The sequence below is a fragment of the Zalophus californianus genome, chromosome 2, assembly GCF_009762305.2.
Source record: "Zalophus californianus isolate mZalCal1 chromosome 2, mZalCal1.pri.v2, whole genome shotgun sequence".
Taxonomy (NCBI): domain Eukaryota; kingdom Metazoa; phylum Chordata; class Mammalia; order Carnivora; family Otariidae; genus Zalophus; species Zalophus californianus.
In genome coordinates, this window is record NC_045596.1 from 117,400,687 (window position 1) to 117,424,229 (window position 23,543).

General features: G+C 42.2%; 1 protein-coding gene across 3 annotated transcripts in view; it reads right to left on the bottom strand.

Annotated features, from left to right (window-relative positions):
• The window catches only part of TBC1D9 (TBC1 domain family member 9), a 114,886-nt gene that overhangs the window by 45,228 nt on the left and 46,115 nt on the right, over window positions 1-23,543 (bottom strand). For all 3 annotated transcript variants that reach the window (XR_003520688.2, XM_027598309.2, XM_027598311.2), the window contains exons 2-6: window positions 22,945-23,055; window positions 9,494-9,612; window positions 2,696-2,924; window positions 2,014-2,275; window positions 81-288 (exon numbers count right to left, since the gene is read on the bottom strand). Coding sequence is in view for 2 of the 3 variants with exons in the window: in XM_027598309.2 (XP_027454110.1) it covers window positions 81-288; window positions 2,014-2,275; window positions 2,696-2,924; window positions 9,494-9,612; window positions 22,945-23,055 (929 nt within the window). In the remaining variant the exon portion in view is untranslated. The remainder of the gene's footprint in view (window positions 1-80; window positions 289-2,013; window positions 2,276-2,695; window positions 2,925-9,493; window positions 9,613-22,944; window positions 23,056-23,543) is intronic.

Sequence of the window (23,543 nt, forward strand, 5' to 3'; positions counted from 1 at the left end):
CTGGTAAAAACATCTGTGGTTCACACAGAAAAGTATTACAAAGGAAACTCTTAGAATATCCATTTTCACCTGACACCTACCTCACGGAGTGGGATGATGAGGCTACACAGGTTCTCCCCCTTGCTGGTAAAGCAGATGTAATTCGTGGACACAAACATCTGCCCCAAAATGTGCATTTTGTTGAATGGAGTCCAGAGGGTGCAATCTGTGTGGCCGTCTAGTTTTTCATCTTTGGGCAGCCGGAAAAGTGCACGGTATCTCTCACTCTTTGCCCTGGCGTCGAGATCGCTGGAAGGTAATAACAGCATCACCTCATGCAAGGGCAACGTTTCAATAGCGTCTAAAGGATGCAGCAGGGGAGGTCCCCCGGCCCATCTCTCTGTGCCTCCATCCTGTCAGACTCATCCCCACCTTCTTGGCTTTCTGTTGGAGCTAACTCCAACCTAGGACCCAGAAGCACAGTGTAATTATTTTAATATATTTAGGTCCCTTGGGCAGTCATTTTACAATCAGTATCTGTAAATGTTAAAGAATCTTAGGAAAACTAGGCCTGGCTGGGAAACCCACCCTTTTTCTAAAGGAATACAATAATTTCTAAAGAGATTATTACATTCACACTTCTCCAGAGCCACTTTGGAGGCCTTACCTCTTAAGAAAAATCTAATGAAAATGCAAACCAGACTCATGAATCTGGCTATCACTGTCTGCCCTAAAAAGACAATAAAATTGCCTGAAACCCAGGAACAACCCACCTCTTGGACAATGAGAGTTTCCAACCTCAGCTCGTTTTTTTGTTTTTTTTTTTTTCCTTTTTCCTGTTTATCAAGTCAGTTGCTCAAACCTCTCCTCTCAAGCTTCTATGCCACCTCAGCCCCTGGGTGGTCGAGTTTCTAGGAGCTCCCCCGCCACACCCATACCCTCCCTTTTACCTCCAACTTGCTTCCATTCTCACCCACTCTTACTTCCTTTCCATTTCAGAGGGAGAGGTATCGGCACACGCAAGCAACTTTTTCCATGCCCTATTAGATGTCATTTCTAAAATGACTGGTTTCCTGATAGCTTTAGCTCTGTGCTCCCTCCTTCTCTGCATCTACCTTCACCACAAACCCTTCCCCTATGCTATATTCAAATCTTCTACATTCTAAGAGCAATCCTTCCTTCTTTACTACTGAATTTCTTGAAAGAGCAGTCTACACTTGCCTATATCCCGTTCCTTGCCTTTCATTTGTGATTCAATGCACGGCACCAACACCATTCACCTTCAACTGCTCTACTGAAACACGCCTCAAATCACCAGACATCTTAATTGCAGTGATCTCTTGTCAGGTTCCAAATACCAGGGACTTCCAATTCCATATATGTTACCGCACCGATCTTCAATGCGATGCTCTGCAGACAACTCAACTCAACATGATCAAAACTGAGCTAGCACATCCCTTGGACATGCTCTCCCTCTCTCACTCCCCACCTCAGTTCCAGACAATTCCATGCATACACTCACACTTGAGAGCCTCACCTTTTTCCTCGCCCTCTCTCTAGCTCCAGTCCCACATGCAGAATTCCAGGCTTTCCTGCAGCCTCTCCTCATCACATGCCTTACCACTTTCTGGACATTGATGGACTGAATCCCCTCTGTGCTTTTCCCTTGTGATTCCCGCATCGTGTTATTCCCTCTGCCTGAACTCTCCATCCTACTGAATCTGTATGGGTAACTTCCACTACCTCTTGAGAATCCACTCCAAGCAGCGTCCCCTGAGGACCTTTCCCACCACCCTGCCCCATCTCCCCATAGCACCTGCCCATAGGCACCCCGCCCCTAGGACCAGAAGACTTCCCATCACTTTGTGTCACTCACTGACCTTTGAGTGCTTCAGACAGTCTTTTTCAGTTCTGCATCTATACCCAGAAAAGCGTTCAGAACCCTTGAAGTGGTTTAGAAAAAGTTACACTTCATAAAAGAATGTAAGGGTTTCTTGTTTCTAAAGTGTGTAAGACTCTGTCTCTGTCACCTACCGTTTCAGAGCTGACACTTTTTTAGGAGACTTCTTTTTCAGTTTGGGCAGGGATCTGTCCTGTTCAAATCCCTCATTGTCTAAGAGTTGCCTCATGGCTATGTTAGCGAGCTGCTCCATTAACTTGAAGGTCTCATTGATGTTGAGAAATACAGAGAAGAAATGTTCACTGGACCTCGTGCTCACTTTGATCACATCAGGCAGAAGCAGCGTGGCGTTCTTCTCAAGCTGTGTGATGTCCACCCACCGGATCACCAGCTTGGCTGAGCACAGGGAACAAGCTGGTGAGCACCTGGCTCCTTAAAATCCCCAAAGGATCCTTCAGTCTAACAACCCAGCCCCCAATCTTGCTGAACTCCTTGGAGTTTGCATGCCCCATATTTATTACTGTTTTGTTTGTTTCAGAGACAAATTCAGACCCCGTAAATTCTGAAGTCATCATTATTATGGATTAAAGTCCCATGTCAATGACACTTATGATAGCTTTGGAGAATCTTTATTACTTAATAACTTTTTTTTTTTTAAATAATGAAAATAATTGCCTTCACTTGTTAGGTAGTTAAAACAGTGTAGACCAAGTCATCACTACAGATCTATTTTTGGCATTTTGATGTGGTTTATGAGTTTGGGGCAAACCTCAGCAGACTTTCCCAAGCTTCCCTCTGAAATTCTAGACAACTCACCTTCCCTTCCCATAAGGAAAGAATAAAAGCAAAGGTGGTTAATACTGAGGTACATCCAACCCTGACGGGGGACCTTCCCCTTCCAGTAGCTGCAAGAGTAATAGTTGACGAGCTTCTCTTCCTCGGGCATCCCAAACAGCCTGTGGAATTTCACAATGGCTTCCTTAAACTTCTCCGTGTCATCATCTTCCTTCACATCATTGATCTTGTTATACTCTGCAATAATGCCCTAGAGCAAGGAGAAAACGAGGCACACGATGAATATTAATAAGACTAGGGCTGTTTGGGGGCACCTGGGTGGCTCAGTTGTTAAGCATATGCCTTCGGCTCAGGTCACGATCCCAAGGTCCTGGGATCGAGCCCCGCATTGGGCTCCCTGCTCGGCGGGAAGACTGCTTCTCCCTCCCCCACTCCCCCTGCTTGTGTTCCCTCTCTCGCTGTGTCTCTTTCAAATAAATAAATAAAATCTTTAAAAAAAAAAAAAACGGCTAGGGCTGCTTTTTTCTGCATGCTATAAATGCTGGAAAGGAAAAAAACGATTTCTAATGCTAAAATTTCTTTTTAATTGATACATTATTTTTCAAGGGCAGCCCCCCAATTCTAAGCCCATTACTGAGGAGCACATGTGTACTAAAAGATCTTCAAATAACAATATTGATATGATTATCTGTTTATTGCTGCTAATCATTTTAAGAAGTTCACTTAGAATGAAGCCCATGGTTTTTATTCCACAAATGAGGAGATGTAAAGATTTTGCAAATTCTACTGCTTTTCTTAGCTCATCATGATAAAGTCACCCCAAAGGTCAGTTTCTGCTTTTCTCAAGATTACTACTTCATTAAGAGAACAGAGATGGCTGGCTTTCATGGAGACCAGGAGAGATCCATTTGGAACCGAGGCTAATCCGGGGGTGAGCAGGCTTTGGCAGCGTGCTGCATTAGGGAAATTCAGACAACCACGAGGTGGCATGAGGGCAATGGACCTCTGGGTAGGGAGAAGCAGCCAGTTCAGAGGAAGGATGGAAAAACCTTTCCCAGTTGGCAAATACACCTACAGCCTATGTGACATTTCAAAATTATCAATGCCTTTAGAGTGGGATCAAATATATATATATATATATATATATGTAATGAATGAATAAATAAAACTGACCGAGTGGGAAACCACTAATAAGTAGTAGCAGTCGGGTTTCTAGGCAACCCCAATGGCCAATCAACTTAGAGTAAGCCTGGAGACCCTCAAGTGGGCTAATACCTGTTCCCCTGGACCACTAAGCAGGGCTCTGACCTAGTCAGAGTGAGGAGAATATTAGAAGGGAGTGATGTATAACAAAGCAAATGATACCCATGTTTTGAGTGAAAAAACATTCAAACTGCATTATCCCAGATCTACTAAATACCATGTTTCTAGAATGCTCATCCAAATTTAAAAAAACAAGATATTTCTTTTCTTTTTCTTTTTCTTTTTTTTATTTATTTGACAGAGAGACAGCGAGAGGGAGAACACAAGCAGGGGGAGTGGGAGAGGGAGAAGCAGGCTTCCCGCGGAGCAGGGAGCCCGATGTGGGGCTCCATCCCAGGACCCTGGGATCATGACCTGAGCCGAAGGCAGAAGCTTAACGACTGAGCCACCCAGGCACCCAAAAACAAGATATTTCTAATATGAGAGAATTTATGAGGATATGGAACTAAGAAACAACACTCTGGAACACGCCAGGGCCTAGTACATAATAACAGACCAGGCCTTGCCAACTAATTTCAACAGTAAAGTCCCCATAAGGTTCAACTCCCAACTTCCCCACCTTTAAGAAGGGAGAGGATCCAGAAATGCAGAACCTCTCCTTAGTTTGCTTGTAATTTCTTAGCCAGGTGGATAATGGAACAAAGGGATGGCACGTCTCCTTCCTTTATGTTCTACAGGTTCTACATAACATAAAATGGGTTATCCTGGTTCCAGACAACAGCTTTACCTAACTGAAAAATTACTACAATCCAAATATTTGGGATGCCCAATATAAATTTAAATACATAAACAACATTGACACAATTCACAAAAAGGAAAACTAACTTAGCTAACATGAAAAAATGTTATAATCAAAAGATAGAAAATTAAAACAGTAAGATCCCAACTTTTACCTATTAAATTTGGAAAATGATTTAAACAACCAGAATACTGAAAAGTGAGCAATGGTGTAATTGCACAGTGATTCTAATATACTGACAATCTCTACTAAGTTCCATGAAAAATGTGTAAACTAATTCAGTAATCAACGTTTTGTAATTTGTAATCTATCCCAAAGGAATGAAACAAAAACTATAGGAGAACTTATATGAACAAGTGTTCACTGTATTATATTACTGTTTGTGCCTGTCCGCACTGGTCTAGAAGCTAAGGGACTTCTAGAAAGAGAGGAATGGTAAGGTCAATAGTGGGATGTTTATTCCATTATTAAAATAACTAAAAATTATATAACAATACCAGTCAAGGAAACAAAGACATGATATAAAATTATATGCACAGTAAGACTACTATTATGATAAAATGCACTCCAGAAATCTAGAAAGAAACACACAAAATGTGATCTATGGGTTTGGATTATGGTTGCCTCTGTAGTTAATGATTACATTCATAATTTATAAAAGTTAATTAAATCTCAAAACAAATAAATTTGTTGGTTCCCTTCATTATTGGACAACTGGGAATGCTTAAAGCATTCATTTGCACATGAATGACATTCTTTCACACATAATTGCATTAATAGCAATTCCTTCCTCATAATTGGTTTCAGGGGAATTAAATGTGACATTTTTGGTATAATGAAAACAGTGAGAAGAATGGCTATTTGACATAATTGGTCCTTGTTTTATTTTCTGGGTTTTTTTTGTATGTTTGTTTTTGTTTTCCTCCTGGCTATTGTCACTTCTAAGCAATTTGTATCTATTGCCCAAAGACGGTACCATCTGAGGGAGGACTAGCAAAACCTAACTGGGGACCTCAGTAATGGCTCCTGCATGGGCACGAGGCCTCACGCCCATCCCCGCACGAGTCAGCTGCCCCCTGCAATACGGTCAAATGACGGTCAAATGAGGAACCTCACACTCTCTCCGTTTCCATCACTTCCCAGAAATTCAGCCATTACTTCCCAGAAATTCAGACACGTGACTCAGAAATGAAATGAAGAAGTTATAAAATCAGATGGGTTTTATCAATAAAACAACTCTCAGTTATTCCAGAACACTTTTTTTGTTTGGAAGCTCCTCCCAACTTCAAACTGACCCTGCCCAACATCTTCCCTGCTCCCATTTTTACCCTCTTCACTACCTGTCTAGTTTCTTTAATTCTGACCACGGAGTAAAAACTGAAATCAGCCATCCTGAAGCAGTGAAAAATATCCACCCTGAGGGGCAAAGGGTGGGAGAATGGGAGAGGCTGATATATGTGCTTTTGTGCTGCTCAGCCCTCCCTAATTTTATGTGGTCCAGTTAAAATCCAGTTCTCTCCCTCAAAAATATCAGACCCTAAAAACCAATGATATTCCACTTCTTTTTCTGATTATAAAACTACTACTTGTTCCTGTACAAGTTTAGTGAAAGAGAAGAAACTGACCATCCTGTGTAATTTTAATGAGAAGCGAACTATCAGATCACTTCCTAGAATTCTTCCTTAACCTGGGTGTAAAGAAAGGCTTTCTAATGATGACTAAAAATTTGGAAAGAATTTGTAATTTTGACTAAATAAAACATTTAAATGTTCCATGGCAAAAACTATCATGGGCAAAAGACAAAAAAAACTATCATGAGCAAAAGACAAAAGACATTTATCAAAAGACAAATGACAAACTTAAGGAAAATATCTATGATATATATCACCAGTAAAAGGCTAATGGCCTTTATATAAAAGAACTTTTAAGAATTAAAGAAAAATAAGACCAAAAGTCCCATAGAAAAATAAGTGAAAGACATGAGCAGAGAATCTAGAGAGATATAAAAATGGCCATTAAACATTTAAAAAGATGTTCAACTTCACTCATAAGTGAGATAAATGCAAATTAAAACACTAAAATATTTTCCCATCAGATTGGCAAAAACTCAAAAGCTTGATAATCTGCTTTCTTGGTGAAGTTGTGGGAAAACAGGCATTTCCATACACACCAGTGGGAATGTAAACTGGTACAACTCCTGTGCGTGTGTTGGCGGGGGGGGGGATTTGACAATATGAAGCAAAATGACACATGCATTTACCCCTTGATTTGGCAGTACCACTTCTACCAGTTTATCTTAAAGATAGATCCCCACAATACAAACACACACACACACACACACACACACACACAGCCATGTATATTATTATACGTATGAATTATAATTGTATGTACAATTATAATTGTATATTATGTTTGTGTGCGTGTGTGTGTGTGTGTGTGTATTTTTAATTGCAAAATATTGGAAACTACTTAAATGTCCAAGGGTAGAAGAGTGCTGAATTCTCTACAGTACATACCCACATAATATGCACCTATTAAAAAGAATCAGGCACTAAATGCAATGTGGGATCCTGGTTTGGATCATGGAATAAAAAAGGACATGAAGTGGAAAAACTGGTAAAATCCAAATAAAGTCTGTAGTTAACAATATATTTTTTTCTAAATATTTATTTATTGGGGCACCTGGGTGGCTCAGTTGGTTAAGTGTCTGTCTTCAGCTCAGGTCATGATCCCAGGGTCCTGGGATTGACCCCACATGAGGCTCCCTGCTCAGCAGGGAGCCTGCTTCTCCCTCTACCTGCTGCTCCTCCTGCTTGTGCTCTCTCTCTCTCTCTCTGACAAATAAATAAAATCTTAAAAAAAAACAAGATTATTTATTTGAGAGAGTGAGTGCATGTGCAAGAAAGGGTGAGCAGGGGGAGGGTCAGAGGGAGAGGGGGAGAATCTCAAGCAGACTCCACACTGAGTGTGGAGCTTGATGCGAGGCTCGATCTCATGACCCATGAGATCATGACCTGAGCCCAAACCAAGCATCAGATGCTTAATTGACTGAGCCACCCAGGTGCCCCTGTAGTTAACAATATTGCATTAATGTTCATTTCTTAGTTTTGATAAATATACTATGGATACAGAAGATGTTAGTATTAATGGGAGCTGAGTGATAGGGTCTATGGGAATTCTCTGACCTATCTTTTATAGTTCTTCTGTAAGTCTAAAAATTAATATTTCAAAAAAAACCAAACTACGAAAATGTTTTTTAAAAAACAAACACAACATGTGGATACTCTCTATGAACTGATATGAAGTATTACCCAAGAATTATTGAGTGAAAGGAGCAAATGCAGAGGAGCATAAGCACATGAAGACTTAGGTGTAAGAATCAGAGAAATATAAGAAAAATACACATATCTGCCACTTTTTACAAAAAGAAACACAGGAAGGATAGACCAGATAACAAGGAAGTTGGTTAACTACAAAAAGTTGGGGAGAACAGGGTAGCAAGGATGCAGAAGGGAGTAACACTTTGGGAAATTTAAGCTTTTGGAAGCATGCTATTATTTTCTGCATGTAAAAAATAAAATTAAACGAACAATGCAGCAAAGAAGAAAGGGCCTGAAACTGAAAGCAAACAGAAACAAAGGGCTGATTCCAGGACTGGGACAGAGAAATTACAAGATGAGTCTGGGACATGGGGACACCTGGGTGGCTCAATGGGTTAAGCGTCTGCCTTCGGCTCAGGTCATGATCCCAGGGTCCTGCGATGGAGCCCTGCATCCGGCTCTCCGCTCAGTGGAGAACCTGCTTCTCCCTCTCCCACTGCCTGCCATTCTGCCAACTTGTGCTCTCTCTATCTTTCTGTCAAATAAATAAATAAATAAAATCTTTAAAAAAAAAAAGAAAAAATTTCAAATTGTTTATTATTGGAAAAGGCAAAATTAGTCACTCTACAGTGGAGAACCCGGGTAGGTAACACCTTTCTGGGTTTCTATCACCCACGAGGGGAGATATCACGTGCCTCCAGAAATGATACTCTTAAAAGGATGTAAGATTACTTATGAAGTGCTCCACCTGGGCATGAATAATCAGAATCAAATCCTAGGAAACATCTGACAAAACCCAAGACGAAAAAATGTCCCATTAAAAAAAAATGTCATAGGGGCACGTGGGTGGCTCAGTCATTGGGCGTCTGCCTTCGGCTCGGGTCATGATCCCAGGCTCCTGGGATCGAGCCCCGCATTGGGCTCCCTGCTCCGCGGGAAGCCTGCTTCTCCCTCTCCTACTCCCCCTGCCTGTGTTCCCTCTCTCGCTCTCTTTCTCTCTCTCTCTCTGCCAAAAAATAAATAAAATCTTAAAAAAAAAACAACAAACATGAATGTCATAAAAGACAAAGAAAGGCTATAGAAACGTTCTAGATTGAAGGAGACAAGAGATGAAAACCAATTCAACTCCTTCCCAGACTGGATCCTGAGCTGGACTGAAAGGGAAAAAACACTAGACATTGGGTCAATTAACAAGATTGGAATATGTGCCAAATATTAAAGTATAATGTTAATGTTAAATTTATCGAAGGTGATAACCGCAGTGTTATTATTTAACAGAATATTCTTAGAAATACACACTGAAGTATATGGGGGAAATTCCACTCAAATAGAAAGTAAATGTGCACTCAAATGATAATGTAAATGGGGTAAAATGTTAACAATAGGAGAATATGCAAAAGGTCTACTACAGGCTCTTATTTTTTCAACTTTTCTGTAAGTTTGAAATTGTTTACAATTAAAAGTTAAAGCAAAACAAAACAAACGACCCACTACCTGTATTTTTCCTCTCACAAATGTGGTGATATCATTCTCATTTTCAAAGATGGAGAGTGTCTGCAGTAGATTCTGCTCAAGCCATTCCCAGTGTTCAGTGATTTCTTTTCTGGAACCGCCTGCATGAACAGTAAGATGATAAAAAAAATAATAAAATTTTGGGAATTTAAAAGATACTTCATCAGTATCACTAAAGGAGACCACTGTCCCAATAGCTCTGCCTTTAAATGTTTTCTCCCCTTCAGACAAGACACAGAAGACACCTAAAGATATGGAAACCCGAGAGTAATCACTGCATTACAGTCTCGTCTGATCAGGTGGGTTCAGAAATTTTCCTAGCTGTCTCCAGTTAGAAATGTTAGCAACATTTCTCCTACTCACGACTCTGGATTGGGACTTGAGCACAACCCTCCACTTGTGTCCCTCCTAGAACCTGCACTTCACAGGGTAACCTAGATCTTGTTAGGATACTAGGTTACAGTTGTTAAGTTGCAATGATTTGAGAGCTTTCTTATGCCCCTGGAGGTCTGATGTAACCACCTCCTATAATGGGCAAAAATGATCCTCACTCACTTCAATTATGAATGAGATGTGAAAAGGGATGATCGCTGGAGAAGAGCTGCCTGGCTCTTGCAAGCACAGCTGCCTTGAAATGTAATGGGATGAGGTCATCCTCACAGCCTCCGAGCAAGTCACTGCACTTCAGTCAGTGGTGAGAAGCATTAAGTCACCTCGCCTGGCAAGCTCCACACTGAAACCACCCCAGCCTTGTAGCATATGTAACGGGCACTACTCTCCGCTCACAACTGCAGGTGTCACACGGAGGCGTGCTGTCAGGATGTGGTTGTAAAGATATTGGGGTAAATTCCTTCCCCTTCCCCTTTTATTCTTGCTCTGGGATTGTTAAAGATCTTGCAGAAAACCATGTTTTATAAATCGTTTATATACATATAGACAAATCATATGCACTACTCATTCCAGAATTAAGGAAAGATTCTCTGATTCCACTGGTTCAACCTCCAGGCATCTCCTCAGATTTCCAAGCTTTGTTTTCCTTGATTTCTTAACAGTGTCTTTTCTTCTCTTTGTCCTCTGTCATCAGCAATTCAAGGTAAGTCAGAACCTCTCTCTGACTCCTGACAAAGAAGGGCGGGAGACACGAGTGTGTCTACAATGATACTCAGAACTGTAAGAGCGGGGCGCCTGGGTGGCTTAGGCGTTAAGCATCTGCCTTCGGCTCGGGTCATGGTCCCAGGGTCCTGGGATCGAGCCCCGCATCAGGCTCCCTGCTCGGCAGGAAGCCTGCTTCTCCCTCTCCCACTCCCCCTGCTTGTGTTCCCTCTCTCGCTGTGTCTGTCAAATAAAGAAATAAAATCTTAAAAAAAAAAAAGAACTGTGAGAGCAGAACTAAAATCTCCTTGAGGTGAGGTAGGCTTGAGGGGTTTCAGAAACACTGTTTAAGGAAAGGAAAAACAAAACCAAACCCAAGTTCATTTTCTTTTATTTTAAGACTAAACACCAAAACTGCCTACACGGAATACTGATGGAGAGGCTGAAAAGCAGATTTGTTAGTGGGGAGGCAGGCCTTCGAAAACACGAAAGAACAGATTGCAGCTCTTTTTGGGCATTACCCATGGTCCGCTTATTTGGGTAAAGGCAACTACGATGTCACGGAGAGAGCTAGAACTCAGGACACCTGGGTCCCCCTCCCTCTGCCACTAGCCAGTTGGGTGACTTTAGACAGTTTGTTTAATCTGTAAAATGGAGATGAATGAAACACACACACACAAACACACACAACAAACCCTTATCCATCTCAGAGCAATGCTATAAAAATCCCAAGGAATAATGTCCTCAGAGATAATTTGGAAAAGAGGAAATATTTTTCAGATGCAAAGAACAATGCCCATCTGAAATATTTAGGAGAATGAGTCATTTTGGAGTTTACCAGAGGGCTTTAAAATATTATACACTTTAAATTTTTAAATAGTTACTGGAAAATTTTTTTTTAAAAAGATTTGAGAGTGAGCAAGCAAGCGTGAACGGGGGTAGGGTAGAGGGAGAGGAAGAAGCAGACTCCTTGCCGAGCAGGGAGCCCGACTCCGGGCTCGATCCCAGGACCCCAAGATCATGACCTGAGCCAAAGGCAGACACTTAACCGACTGAGCCACCCATGTGCCCTGGTTGCTGGAAAAATTTCTGAAGTATACAATGCCCTTCCTTGTCTGTAAACAGGTCCCTACTATCACCAGCTGTGACTGGCTGTGATAGAGCCCTGTTAATGCCTACCATGAGCCCTTCACCATGGCCACCCGTGCTTGCTGGCCTCTCAGATGTGTGCACCTCAGGACAGAGGCACTCCTGGAGACCCACGGGACTGCTGAGCTTCTGCAGACCTGTCGGGCACAATTCTCAGCGTCTTCTGATCTTGTCTCCTGCCCCTGCCTATGCTGATTGCAGACGTGCCTTCCAGAGGCTGGTTTTCACATGGTCAGGCTACTGACTGCTATCTCACCATGCTCTGCCCTTGACCAGGTAGTCACTCGAGGTACTGGACTTTACAGTTCCTGTTACATTGGCTCTGGAATCCAACCTCAGCTCAACCTCACTAATCCTCAATTATCCTGGATAGAAAAGTCCATCAGCTACGAGACCTAACAGGTGTGCTTTCAGCTTTGCACATGTTGCCTTCAAAGTGTTCTTTCTGTACCTCTGAAACAAATAATACATTATATGTTAAAAAAAAAAAAGAAGAAGAAGATAGCAGGAGGGAAAGAATGAAGGGGGGGGAATTGGAGGGGGAGACGAACCATGAGAGACGATGGAAAACAAACTGAGGGTTCTAGAGGGGAGCAGGGTAGGGGATGGGTTAGCCTGGTGATGGGTATTAAAGAGGGCACGTTGTGCATGGAGCACTGGGTGTTATACGCAAACAATGAATCATGGAACACAACATCAAAAACTAATGATGTAATGTATGGTGATTAACATAACATAATAATAAAAAAAACAAAGTGTTCTTTCTGTCCATAGTCACGTAAGCACACCCACCCACCCACACACGCAGGGTAAAAATGGTGTATATGCACGCATATACTGATTCAACAAACATTTACTCATACTTCCAACTGTCGTGGATAGAATACAAAGACATTATGCCTAATTCCCAACTTTTTCTTTTAAATATATATTTTCGAAGATTTTATTTATTCATTTTCAAAGAGAGCAAGCACAGGGGGCAGAAGAGAGGAAGAGGAGAGCGTGGAGCCCGACACACAGGACCCCAAGATCATGGCCTAAGACAAAATCAATTGCACGTAACCAACTCTGCCACCAGGTGCCCCCCCATCTTCAAGTAGGCCAGCCGAGCACTCTTGTGCTAAATTTCAGATTTACTATAAACATTGTTTCCCCACCTCCTGCCTTCTCTGCTGTCCCAGGACCTGCTGTGTCCCACCCCAGTGCACTGTCCATCATTTCCATGATCTCTACCTCCTACCACCTAACACCATTTGCACCATTGGCTCTTCTCTCTACTTCTTGCTGCCCAGAATGTAAATCCCCACATTTCTATCTTCTGTTGCTACCACTGCCCCCTACTGATGCTGCTAATGCGGTTTCCATTCAGCTCTCCATCTCCTGTTGCTTCTCCCCATACTTCTGAGGGTCACATAAAAAGACTAGGCTTCTAGAGCTATCCTGAGCCACTCACTGCTCCCACATATAGGAAAGGAGCCGACACTGCATATCTCAACATCTTTAGGTCTTGCAACCCTTTCAGCGTACTCGGTGCCTTGGGCCTGCTTCTGTACTACCAAACCGGTTTTGGAGGTTTCTTCTGGCTCTATCTACATCTAAGATATCAAAGTTCCAGAAGACTGAACTCTAGATAAGGAAGGACTTTCTGTACCATTATATAAAACCATTATCACCATATTTGAGAAGAGAAAAAGACACAAATGCCATCAGCCAATGGTAGTTTCAGGAATTAACTATGGATACTTATCTATATCCAACAATACTTTCTAGGGCAAGTAATGAAATGTACCTTTTACGTTTATAGCTTACTATACAAAAACACCACATTCTCTGAACACTTTCCTAAATGTTCCAGGTTCTGGGGATTAGAAGTATGATCAATACCGACAAAGCAGAGCTGGATTCCCTGACCCAGCAGACAAGACAAATTCTGAAGATGCCAGTCTTGTAAAAATTATTTGTGAAATCAGGTGTCCATTTCTGTACACTTCTCACTCCAGACCAAAGAGTCCACATTACCTCTCAGAGATCACAGAGCAAAGGTCCTGCTGTTTGAGACCCACTGTTACTTTGCTGGACCACTCTTCAGGAATGAGCTAAACTCCAAAGGAAAAATGTTGGAATCCTAAATGTTCCTTATAAATAGCTCTTTCCTTTCTTAAGACACTAAATACAAGTGCTGCAATATTTAAGATCTTGGAAGTTTTCTTTGGTTATTTTTTAAGGTAAGGTAACATGGAGCTCTTGTGCTGTGAATAGGGACTGGTCTATTTACTCAGCAGTTTTTTGTTTTTTGGTTTTTTTTAAAGATTTTATTTATTTATTTGACAGAGAGAGATATAGCGAGAGAGGGAACACAAGCAGGGGAAGTAGGAGAGGGAGAAGCAGGTTTCCCGCTGAGCGAGGAGCCCAGTGTAGGGCTTGATCCCAGGACCCTGGAATCATGACCTGAGCCAAAGGCAGATACTTAACGACTGAGCCACCCAGGCGCCCCTACTCAGCAGTTTGAACAGAAGGTGTTAGATGCTCAAAACCAGAAAGGAAGGGCTTGGCTGTCCATTTTCTGGAAAGGCTTCATTTACAGAGATACAGCAGGAAAAAAAAACTGACCTGACTGTGCAATCAGCTGGCACAACAAAGAAAGCCAGTCTTGGGAAAGAGAATCCTCAAGAAAATCCAAGTTAATCCAGGTTAAAGCATTCTGCTGTGGTAAAAACTAGATCAACACTTGATGGGCTGGCTTAAGGTTACTTAGAAATTAATTTTAAAGAAAAATGGGAATCTTTTATCTTTCAGAGTGGTGGTTTTTGTTTTGTTTGTTTTGTTTTGAAGAATACTAGCCATGGGCCCTGTGCATATATCCAGGCAAAATCTGGACATTCTTTAAGATGATGAAAAATATAAAATCATCCTAGTCTAATTTCTCATCTAGCTTTAAATGTATCTTAAAGTACATAAAGCCTATTTGAAATGAAAAGGAAGAGGCATTAAGATGGAACCATGATTTGATTCTGTCATATCTGGCCTCTGAGGATTAAGAACAAAGGCTTACAGCCCTACTGATAGATAATCAGCAGATATTTCTTTGTGATGCATGATTACCTAGCTCCAAAACCTATACTTAAGGATGAATACCTACCATTTACATCGGCATGGATGGAACTGGAGGGGATTATGCTAAGGGAAATAAGTCAATCAGAGAAATACTGGTTTCACTCACATGTGGAATATAAGAAACAGTGCAGAGGATCATAGGGGAAGGGAGGGAAAACTGAATGGGAAGAAATCAGGGAGGGAGCCAAACCATGAGAAACTCTTGATTCTGAAAAACAAGCTGAGCGTTGCGGAAGAGGAGGTGGGTGTGGGGATGGGGCAACTGGGTGATGGGCATTAAGGAGGGTACATGATGTGATGAGCACTGGGTATCATATGCAACTGATGAGTTATTGAACATTACATCTGAAACTAATGATGTACTGTATGTTGGCTAATTTAATTTTTTTTTTAAAAAGATGTTATTTAGAAAAACAAAACAAAACAAAAACCCAAAAAACAAAACCTACTTAAGCACAGTAAGTATGACTAGCGGTTAGATTATCTGGAATAAGAAGAAGCCTGGTTATCAGGGAGACAATATCACATCACAGATCAGAACTCAGGCTTTGATGTCAAAAAAAGTACAGCTGGTTTCAAAAGTACACATACTGACTTTGTAATCATAGGTAAATTCATTTCTTTGTGCTTCAAATGCCTCATCTCTAATATGTAGGTAACAACACCTGCCACATTGGTTTGTGCTGGGGATTAAAGAAGATTATACACACATATGAAGTCCTGAGCACAGGTCTAGAATATACAAAGCACTAAATAAACAGTTACTTTTGCTATTACCATCGCAAGCAATAGACAAAGATCTCATCTTGACTTGCGATGCTGGAGGTATTTCTAACTTCTGATGTCAGGGCGCTAAAACATTGGCTGTTTAACCCTTGCCTGACTAACGTGCATTCAGCAGAAATCTCTCTGGCCATGGCATCATTATGTCTGGACTGCTAGGTGTACACATTACTGGAGTAAGGCGTGCATAGAACAACTCCTTGTGTAACTACTGTTAAGCTTCTTACATAACTGCTTAAATCTCTTATGGGCCATAACAATATGCTCATAGCTTTATAACCACTTTTGTTTTTAAGATTTTATTTATTTATTTGTCAGAGAGAGGGAACACAAGCAGGGGGAGCAGAGGCAGAGGGAGAAGCAGGTTCCCCGCTGAGTGGGGAGCCCAATGCAGGGCTTGATCCCAGAACCCTGGGATCATGACCTGAGCTGAAGGCACCCAGGTGTCCCGCTTTATAACCACTTTGAGAAAAGGGAAGCCCAGGTAACTCATCCAGCCTTGACTGTAAGATTCCTACAGTCCTGGATGTGGTTGATGTCCTTATTTTAATTTCACTTAAGTGCCAAGGTCTTTTCCCACTCTGATGGGGAGAAAGTAAATGGCTATCTTTCTGGAAGGCAATCAAGCTAGGGACACTAAAAGCCTTACAGATATGTATATTTTTGACTCAGCATATTTATTTCTATAAATTTGTCCTCAAGTGATAATTAAAGGAATGTGAAAAGATTTTTTTTTTCCAGAGGGTATTGATTAAGGTTGTTCAAAATGCAATTAACATTAGGGGAAAAAAGACTCATGTTTCCGATAATAGTGTATCAGATAAATTATGTTACACACACAATAAAATATCTACTCATTAAAACATGTCAGAAATATGTTTTACTGACATGGAAAGTCTATACATATATGTACATACACACATATATACGTGTGTGTGTGTGTGTGTGTGTGTGTGTGTGTGTGTGTGTATACAAAGTCTAAAAGGTGATTTGGAGGGGCCCCTGGGTTGCTCAGGTTTTGAGCAACTGACTGCTCTTGGTTTTGGTTCAGGTTGTAATCTCAGGGTCTTAAGATCAAGCCCCATGTAGGGCTTCGAACTCAGCGAGGAGTCTGCTAAAGTTTCTTTCTCCCTCTCCCTCTGCCACCCTCCATACTCGTATGTTCCTTCTCTCTTTCTCTAAAATAAATAAATAAATTTTTTAAAAAAATATAAAAATAAATAAAAGGTGATCTGGAGTGTGGTATTGTTTTTAAATTTTATTCTTTTTGCTTATCTTTATTTTCTAATTTTCTGCAATGAACATGTATTACTTAAAGAAAAAAACAAGTTTTTTTTTTAAGATTTATTTATTTATTCGAGAGAGAGAGAGAGCACAAGCAGGAGAGGCAGAGGGAGAGGAAAAGAGAATCCCAAGCAGACTCCCTGCTGAGCACAGAGCCTGACACAGGGCTAGACCCCACAACCCTGAGACCATGACCCAAGCCCAAATCAAGAGTTGGATGCCTGACCGCGCCACCCAGGCGCCCCACAAGTTGTTTTAAAAAGCTGCTGTGTTCCCAAAGATGCAAGAATAGTTTTTGAGATACCCAGACCAAGAAAGGATTATAAAATGCCAACTTGCACATTACATGTATTTCATGTGGATGGCAACTAAATTACCCCACATATTCTCTCTCTATTGTACAGAAATGGCAGAAGCAGAACCAACTAGCAATCTTTAATTAAACTCTGGGTCTTACCAGCTGCTGACTAAAAGAATGCTTAATCATAAAGGCCAGTATGGTGCTACTCAAAAAGTACTGGGCTAGGAAGAGGGAGACCTAAGAATTAGGTCTCAGCTCTGCACTAACTAGCTACAACTAGGATTGTGAACTTGGGCAACTCACCTTGCCTCCGCATCCTAGTAAAACAAAACCGTTAGGCAAGATGGTGGCTAAAATAGCTTTCAGTTCTGAAAACGAATGAGCATCTAGGCCCAGGTGAAATTCTGGGATGGTAAAGAAAAGAGAAACTAAATCAACAGGCAGCCAGATCAAGGCACCATGCAGGGCTGTGTCATCAGTGAAGTGCCCATCAAACACACATTTCCTTTATCAGTCCTGCTGAAAAGTGAGATCCAGAGGGAATTGTCATCATCTCCTTCTTTCTGCTTATTGCTCTTCTCAGTGGTCCCAGAGCTCCTCTTTAGACAACGTCCTTGGAGTTATCATCATTTTTATGTGTCTATATTCTCACTGAGGCTGTATAACCCTTCTTACTGTTAGAACCTTCTAGCTCTTCTAATGGGGAGAGCCAAACGGGTTGCCTTCTGCTGAAATCCACTGAAGGCCAAGGAGGGCAGAGGACTGGGCTCTCTCCTGCCTCTGGAGCACCAAGTACAAAACATCAGCTGCTGAGGGAAGACCTGTAGCTGTTTAGCTTCCTAATGAGAGCCTCAGATGAAAAATAGTCAACTGACTGCTGGGGAGAGGAGGAGACTGTCAGAATATAATGAGGTCAGCAAAGCTGGCTAGACAAATTCCTAGGGTACTGCTTCCTTTATGCTCTTAAGAGATGGCAAAAGGTGCAATTTACTGCATAAACCACTGAGCAAAATGCAATTCAGCAGGCTAGAATTGATGGCACAATGGAATATCAACCGAAGAGAAAGGTGGTCGGGATGCCTGGGTGGCTCAGGTGGTTAAGCGTCTGCCTTCGGCTCAGGTCATGATCCCAGGTTTCTGGTCTTCCTGCTTCTCCCTCTGCCTGCCACTCCCCTTGCTTGTGCTTACATGTGTTCTCTCTCTCTCAAAAAATTAAAAAAAAAACAAGAAAACAAAGAGAATGGTGGCTTCAATTTGGGTAGTAGTGAAAAGAAAGTCATTACTTAGGAATGTTTTTGGTTCCCTTTCCCAATTAAAGGTCTCAATGCCAAGGAAAAGTAAAAAAATCAAACCAATCTGGATACAACTGTTAGAAGATTAGAAGCAGGGGCCCCCGGGTGGCTCAGTCGGTTAAGCGTCTGCCTTCAGCTCAGGTCATGATCCCAGGGTCCTGGGATCGAGCCCCACATCAGGATCCCTGCTCAGCGGGGAGCTTGCTTCTCCCTCTCCCTCTGCCCCTCCCCTCTGCTCATGCCCCCTTCTCTCTCAAATAAATATTAAAAAAAAAAAAAAGATTAGAAGCAGCTTATGAAAATAATGTTTCACCAAATAACTCTTACTTTTTTTCCACTCTTCTTTCTGTATGGTTCATATTATTGCCAAGCGCCAGGTGACTGACGGCTACGTTGGGAGTAAGACTCAATGCAAAAGTCTCGTTGTGACTCAAGTCTAAGGCGAGTCACTGATGGTAGATGCTCCCTTGAATCCAACTTACATGTTGCAGATTCACGACGTGCATGGCGTACAGCAACGTTTTGCAATCCTATGGATTCTACAGGGCAGTGAGTTAGACTCACCTGGTTTTCTGCTGACACTTCTCTTACAGCAAAGATTCATGAAAAGTCAAGCAAATTAAAAAGCTCTTGACACACTGTCCCACCAAATACCAACTTTGTAGTTTTCAAAAAAAAAAAAAAACCCATTAAAATGACAAACCAAAAGGTCAGCATATCAGAGAAATCTGAAAGCTGGCAGCTTCCACTCTTAAAATCCTCTCCTGAAAGGGAGCCGGCAATTTGGGTTTTAAATGGGTGAATCAATAAGAAGGACTAATGGGTGAATGGGACTTTCACGCTGGATGTCACTTCTGTGGAGTCTTCCACAAGGAAATTCTGGAGGTATCTCTATGGGTAATCAATATATACAAAAGCTAAAACTGTTCTGGGCTTATTATAATGAGATCATGCAGTTGTGACAGGCGTTATTTACTGGGAAAATGAAAGTACATCTCTTTGTGGTATAAAGTATGCCATCAGCATGTCCTGCCTCTTGTTCCTTAATGTTGGTTTGGCAAATAATTCAGGAATAATTCAGCTTTGTAACTCTGGGCTCTTTCCTACACGAGCATTCACAAGAGCATCTGCTTCATAGAATGGCAAAGCCTCAGAAACTGAGAGGAGTAGTGATGTCAGGTCACAGGGAAAGAAAGAAAAGCTCAGGCCTGAGGGGGCAGGGAAAGAAGAGTCACAGAGGCACAAACCAGAAGCTCCCCTCAGTGTAAATGCACACTGCCTGGCAAGACCAGGCGCCTAGAATTGCTGTAAGGACAGAAAGGAGGGCTCTAAGGAGCTCCAGGCTCCAAAGGATCTCAAAAGCCTCCGGACACAAGTGGTAGGCAGGTTGGAAGGTGAGAGAGAATGTGTCAGAGTGTCCTTTCCACACCCTTGTTAAGTGGCTCTGCCAGCTTTCTAATTCCCTTTCTTTTTACTTCGTCACTTGCTGACTACAATGTCTGTTTTAACACATTCTAGAATGTTTGCCAACTAAATGTGACGCTTTCCCACTAACCACCTCAGGACACTTCCCCCTCAACAGCAGCTACTGGGCCCTTCCGCTGTGCATTCAATGATGGCTTAGAGGAGCCTGGATGGCCCGGTAAGCCTGTCTTCTTCGGGGTCCCAGCTTCCCTCTCCCTGTAGCCTTGATCTCCTTCTTCTCACTCCAATCCCCACCCTTCACTCCCAGGTGGTTTTCTCCACGCCCTGCACCCTGATGCCATGCCTTCATTCACCAGAATGCATAAATGACTAATATATTCCATCATTTCTCATGGGGCTGTTTGCATCTAAACCAGAATAACTCAAAAGGGATACAAGACTACAATGCTAGAATGTCAGGTACCATTAAATCCTTGAGGAAGCACTCCTAGGGCACCAGGGCCTTCTGGCAGCTGGAAATCACACCCAGATAACCTCTCCTACTGTGTAAAAGCCCAGCTGAGATTCTTGCATTTAGCTGGGCACCCTGCAATCACCTGGCACTGTGTGGTACTGGTTCACACTGGGTTATAATTGAATACTTACTTATGTTCTCAAGAGCAGAGACCGGATCTAATTATCATTATATCTTTAGAACCTAGCACAGCACTTCCTACTGAGTAGAGATCAATTTAAAGACTGAGCAAAGTCAACTGAAAGAGCTCCCAATGGCCAAAGCTAGAATGATTTGAGCAACAAAATAAAGTAGCACTGGACTCTCCAAAGTATAAAATCAATATGCATGATTCCATACTGATAAAAATAACTGAATAAATGAAAACTCCCCACTCCTTAAGGGTGGGCTGTGTATAGTGACTTCCAGAGAGTGAACAGCATGGAAAGGGGCAGAAAATAATAAGAGTGGAGAAACCCAAAAAATACTACTTCAGCTGGATGATTGAGGAAAACCTCATCAGTCATAAATTAACAATATGTACCCTTGCTTGACATAATCTGATAAAAATAGCACTTTATCTCTGTGATCTCCCTCAACAAAAATCCATCACCTTAGCCTAAACATGAGAAAAACACCAAATTGCAATAGAGGGAAATTCTACAATATACTTGACTAGTATCCTTCAAAACCAGAAGGGTCATCCAAAACAAGGAAAGCCTGAGAAACTTCCACAGCCAAGAGCCTAAGGACACATGACAACTAAATATAATATAGTATCCTGCATAGGGTCTTGGAACAGAAAAAGGACATTAGGTGAAATCTAAATAAACTATGGCTTTGGGCGCCGGGGTGGCTCAGTCGTTAAGCATCTGCCTTCGGCTCAGGTCATGATCCCAGGACCCTGGGATGGAGCCCCGCATCGGGCTCCCTGCTCAGCAGGAAGCCTGCTTCTCCCTCTCCCACACTCCCTGCTTGTGTTCCCTCTCTTGCTGTGTCTTTCTCCGTCAAATACATAAATAAGATCTTTTTAAAAAAATAAGATAAAGTAAACAAACTATGGCTTTTGTTTAGTAATAGTGTATCAAGCGGCACCTGGGTGGCTCAGATGGTTAAGCATCTGCCTTTGGCTCAGGTCATGATCCCAGGGTCCTGGGATTGAGCCCCAAGTCAGGCTCCCTACTTGGTGGGGAAACCGTTTCTCCCTCTCCCTCTGCTTGCTGCTCCCCCTGCTTGTGCTCTCTCTGTCAAATAAATAAATAAAATCTTAAAAAAAAACGTAACAGTGTATCAATATGGGTTCATTAACTAAAACAAATGTACCATACTAAGATGTTAATAATAAGGGAAACTATGTATGTGGAGGGCAGATGGGAGCTCTCTGAACTCTCTGATCTAAGACTGTTCTAAAAAATAAAGTCTATTAATAATTATAAAAAAAATCAAATGGAGGTAAAAAAATGAAAAAAAAATTAAGTGCTCAGTGCCCTTGCTTTTCCTATGGTTATTTGCAAAGCCACATGCAAACAAATAACTAAAAAAATCTTGGCCAGGGCGCCTGGGCGGCTCAGTCGTTAAGCATCTGCCTTCAGCTCAGGTCATGATCCCAGGGTCCTGGGATCGAGCCCCGCATCGGGCTCCCTGCTCCGCGGGAAGCCTGCTTCTCCCTCTCCTACTCCGCCTGCTTCTGTTCCCTCTCTCGCCGTCTCTCTCTGTCAAATAAATAAATAAAATCTTAAAAAAAAAAATCTTGGCCACTTTGGATTAAATTTTTTTTTTTTTTTTAAGATTTTACTTATTTATCTGACAGAGAGAGAGAGAGAGAGCACACAAGTAGGCAGAGCGGCAGGCAGACCTTCAGCTCAGGTCAGGACCCATGACCTGAGCCGAAGGCAGCCACTTAACTGACTACCACCCAGGAGCCCCTAGATTAAAAATTCTTGTGAGAGACCCCATAATGGCAGGGCTGCTGACCACCACTTTAAACACAGGATATTATTATAGATTATGATCAGGGAAAAAAAAAAATCCCTCCTCAAGTAGGAAGTACTGTGCTCAGATATGTAAGTATTGCTGAGTACACCTAAGTAGTCCCCATGTTCCTCTTCATTTCCCAGCTGCACATGGAGTTAAACTGGAGTCCCATGTGACTGGTTCTAGCCAACACAGTGTGAGTGGAAGTGGGGCGTGACACGTCTGGGCCCAGGGAGTTAAATGTGGGTGTGCCTCTATCTCCCATTTTTCCCTTCTAAGTCACCCTCCCATGGAGGCTTCGTGTCACTACAGCCGGAGAAGGCCACAGGATCCAAAGGAGACTTTGCCAGAGCGAGAGTGGGGTAGACAAAGGAGCCATTAAGATTTGGAGTTTACCTGCTGAAGTGGCTATGCTTAACTACCCTAAAATACCAAGTGATTGTATTCCCAAATAAAGGGTCCTTCCCTTCTGGCAGAAAGTTGTTACTCACCAGATTTCTCCGTATTTCTGAATATCGCTACTTACCACAGGCGATGGTCCAATAGACCAAAGAGTCTGGAGTCTGGTAAAGGATTCGGTAAGGAGCCACCCGGGCACTGGAGTCCAGCACAACATCAAGGGTACCCACGAGAAGGCCTGAGGGTGGAGAAGAGAGAAGAATGCTTAAGAGTTTCCCCAGTGCTTCCCCCAAATTCCCAGAGGCAGAGTCAACGCACCCTTTCTGTTGGACCTCCCAGCACTCTTCCCTTACAACCCTTCTCGACAGCCCCTCCCGTTGCACCCCACCTTGGCAAAGCTTCATCTTAAACAGTCTGATGCTGGCTCTACATTACTTGTTCCAACAACCTCCAAGAGAAACTGCCTAAGTTGGAAGGCAGTCTGCTGGTGTTAAAACTAATGGGAGGCTGACAAAGCTGGGAGCTGGGTCCCTGGCAGATGCCCGTACTTACAAATGCCTACTTAAAAGAAAAATAAGTAGGGTATTAAGCACTTATGTGTTGGTGTCTCTGTTTTATCTACATTATGCCCAATGTGCATTATTTCTTCCCCCCTTTCACCTGAGAAACAAATCCTTAATTTGAGTAACTTGTCCAGGCCGGGAAGCAGTCATGTCTATCTGAGTC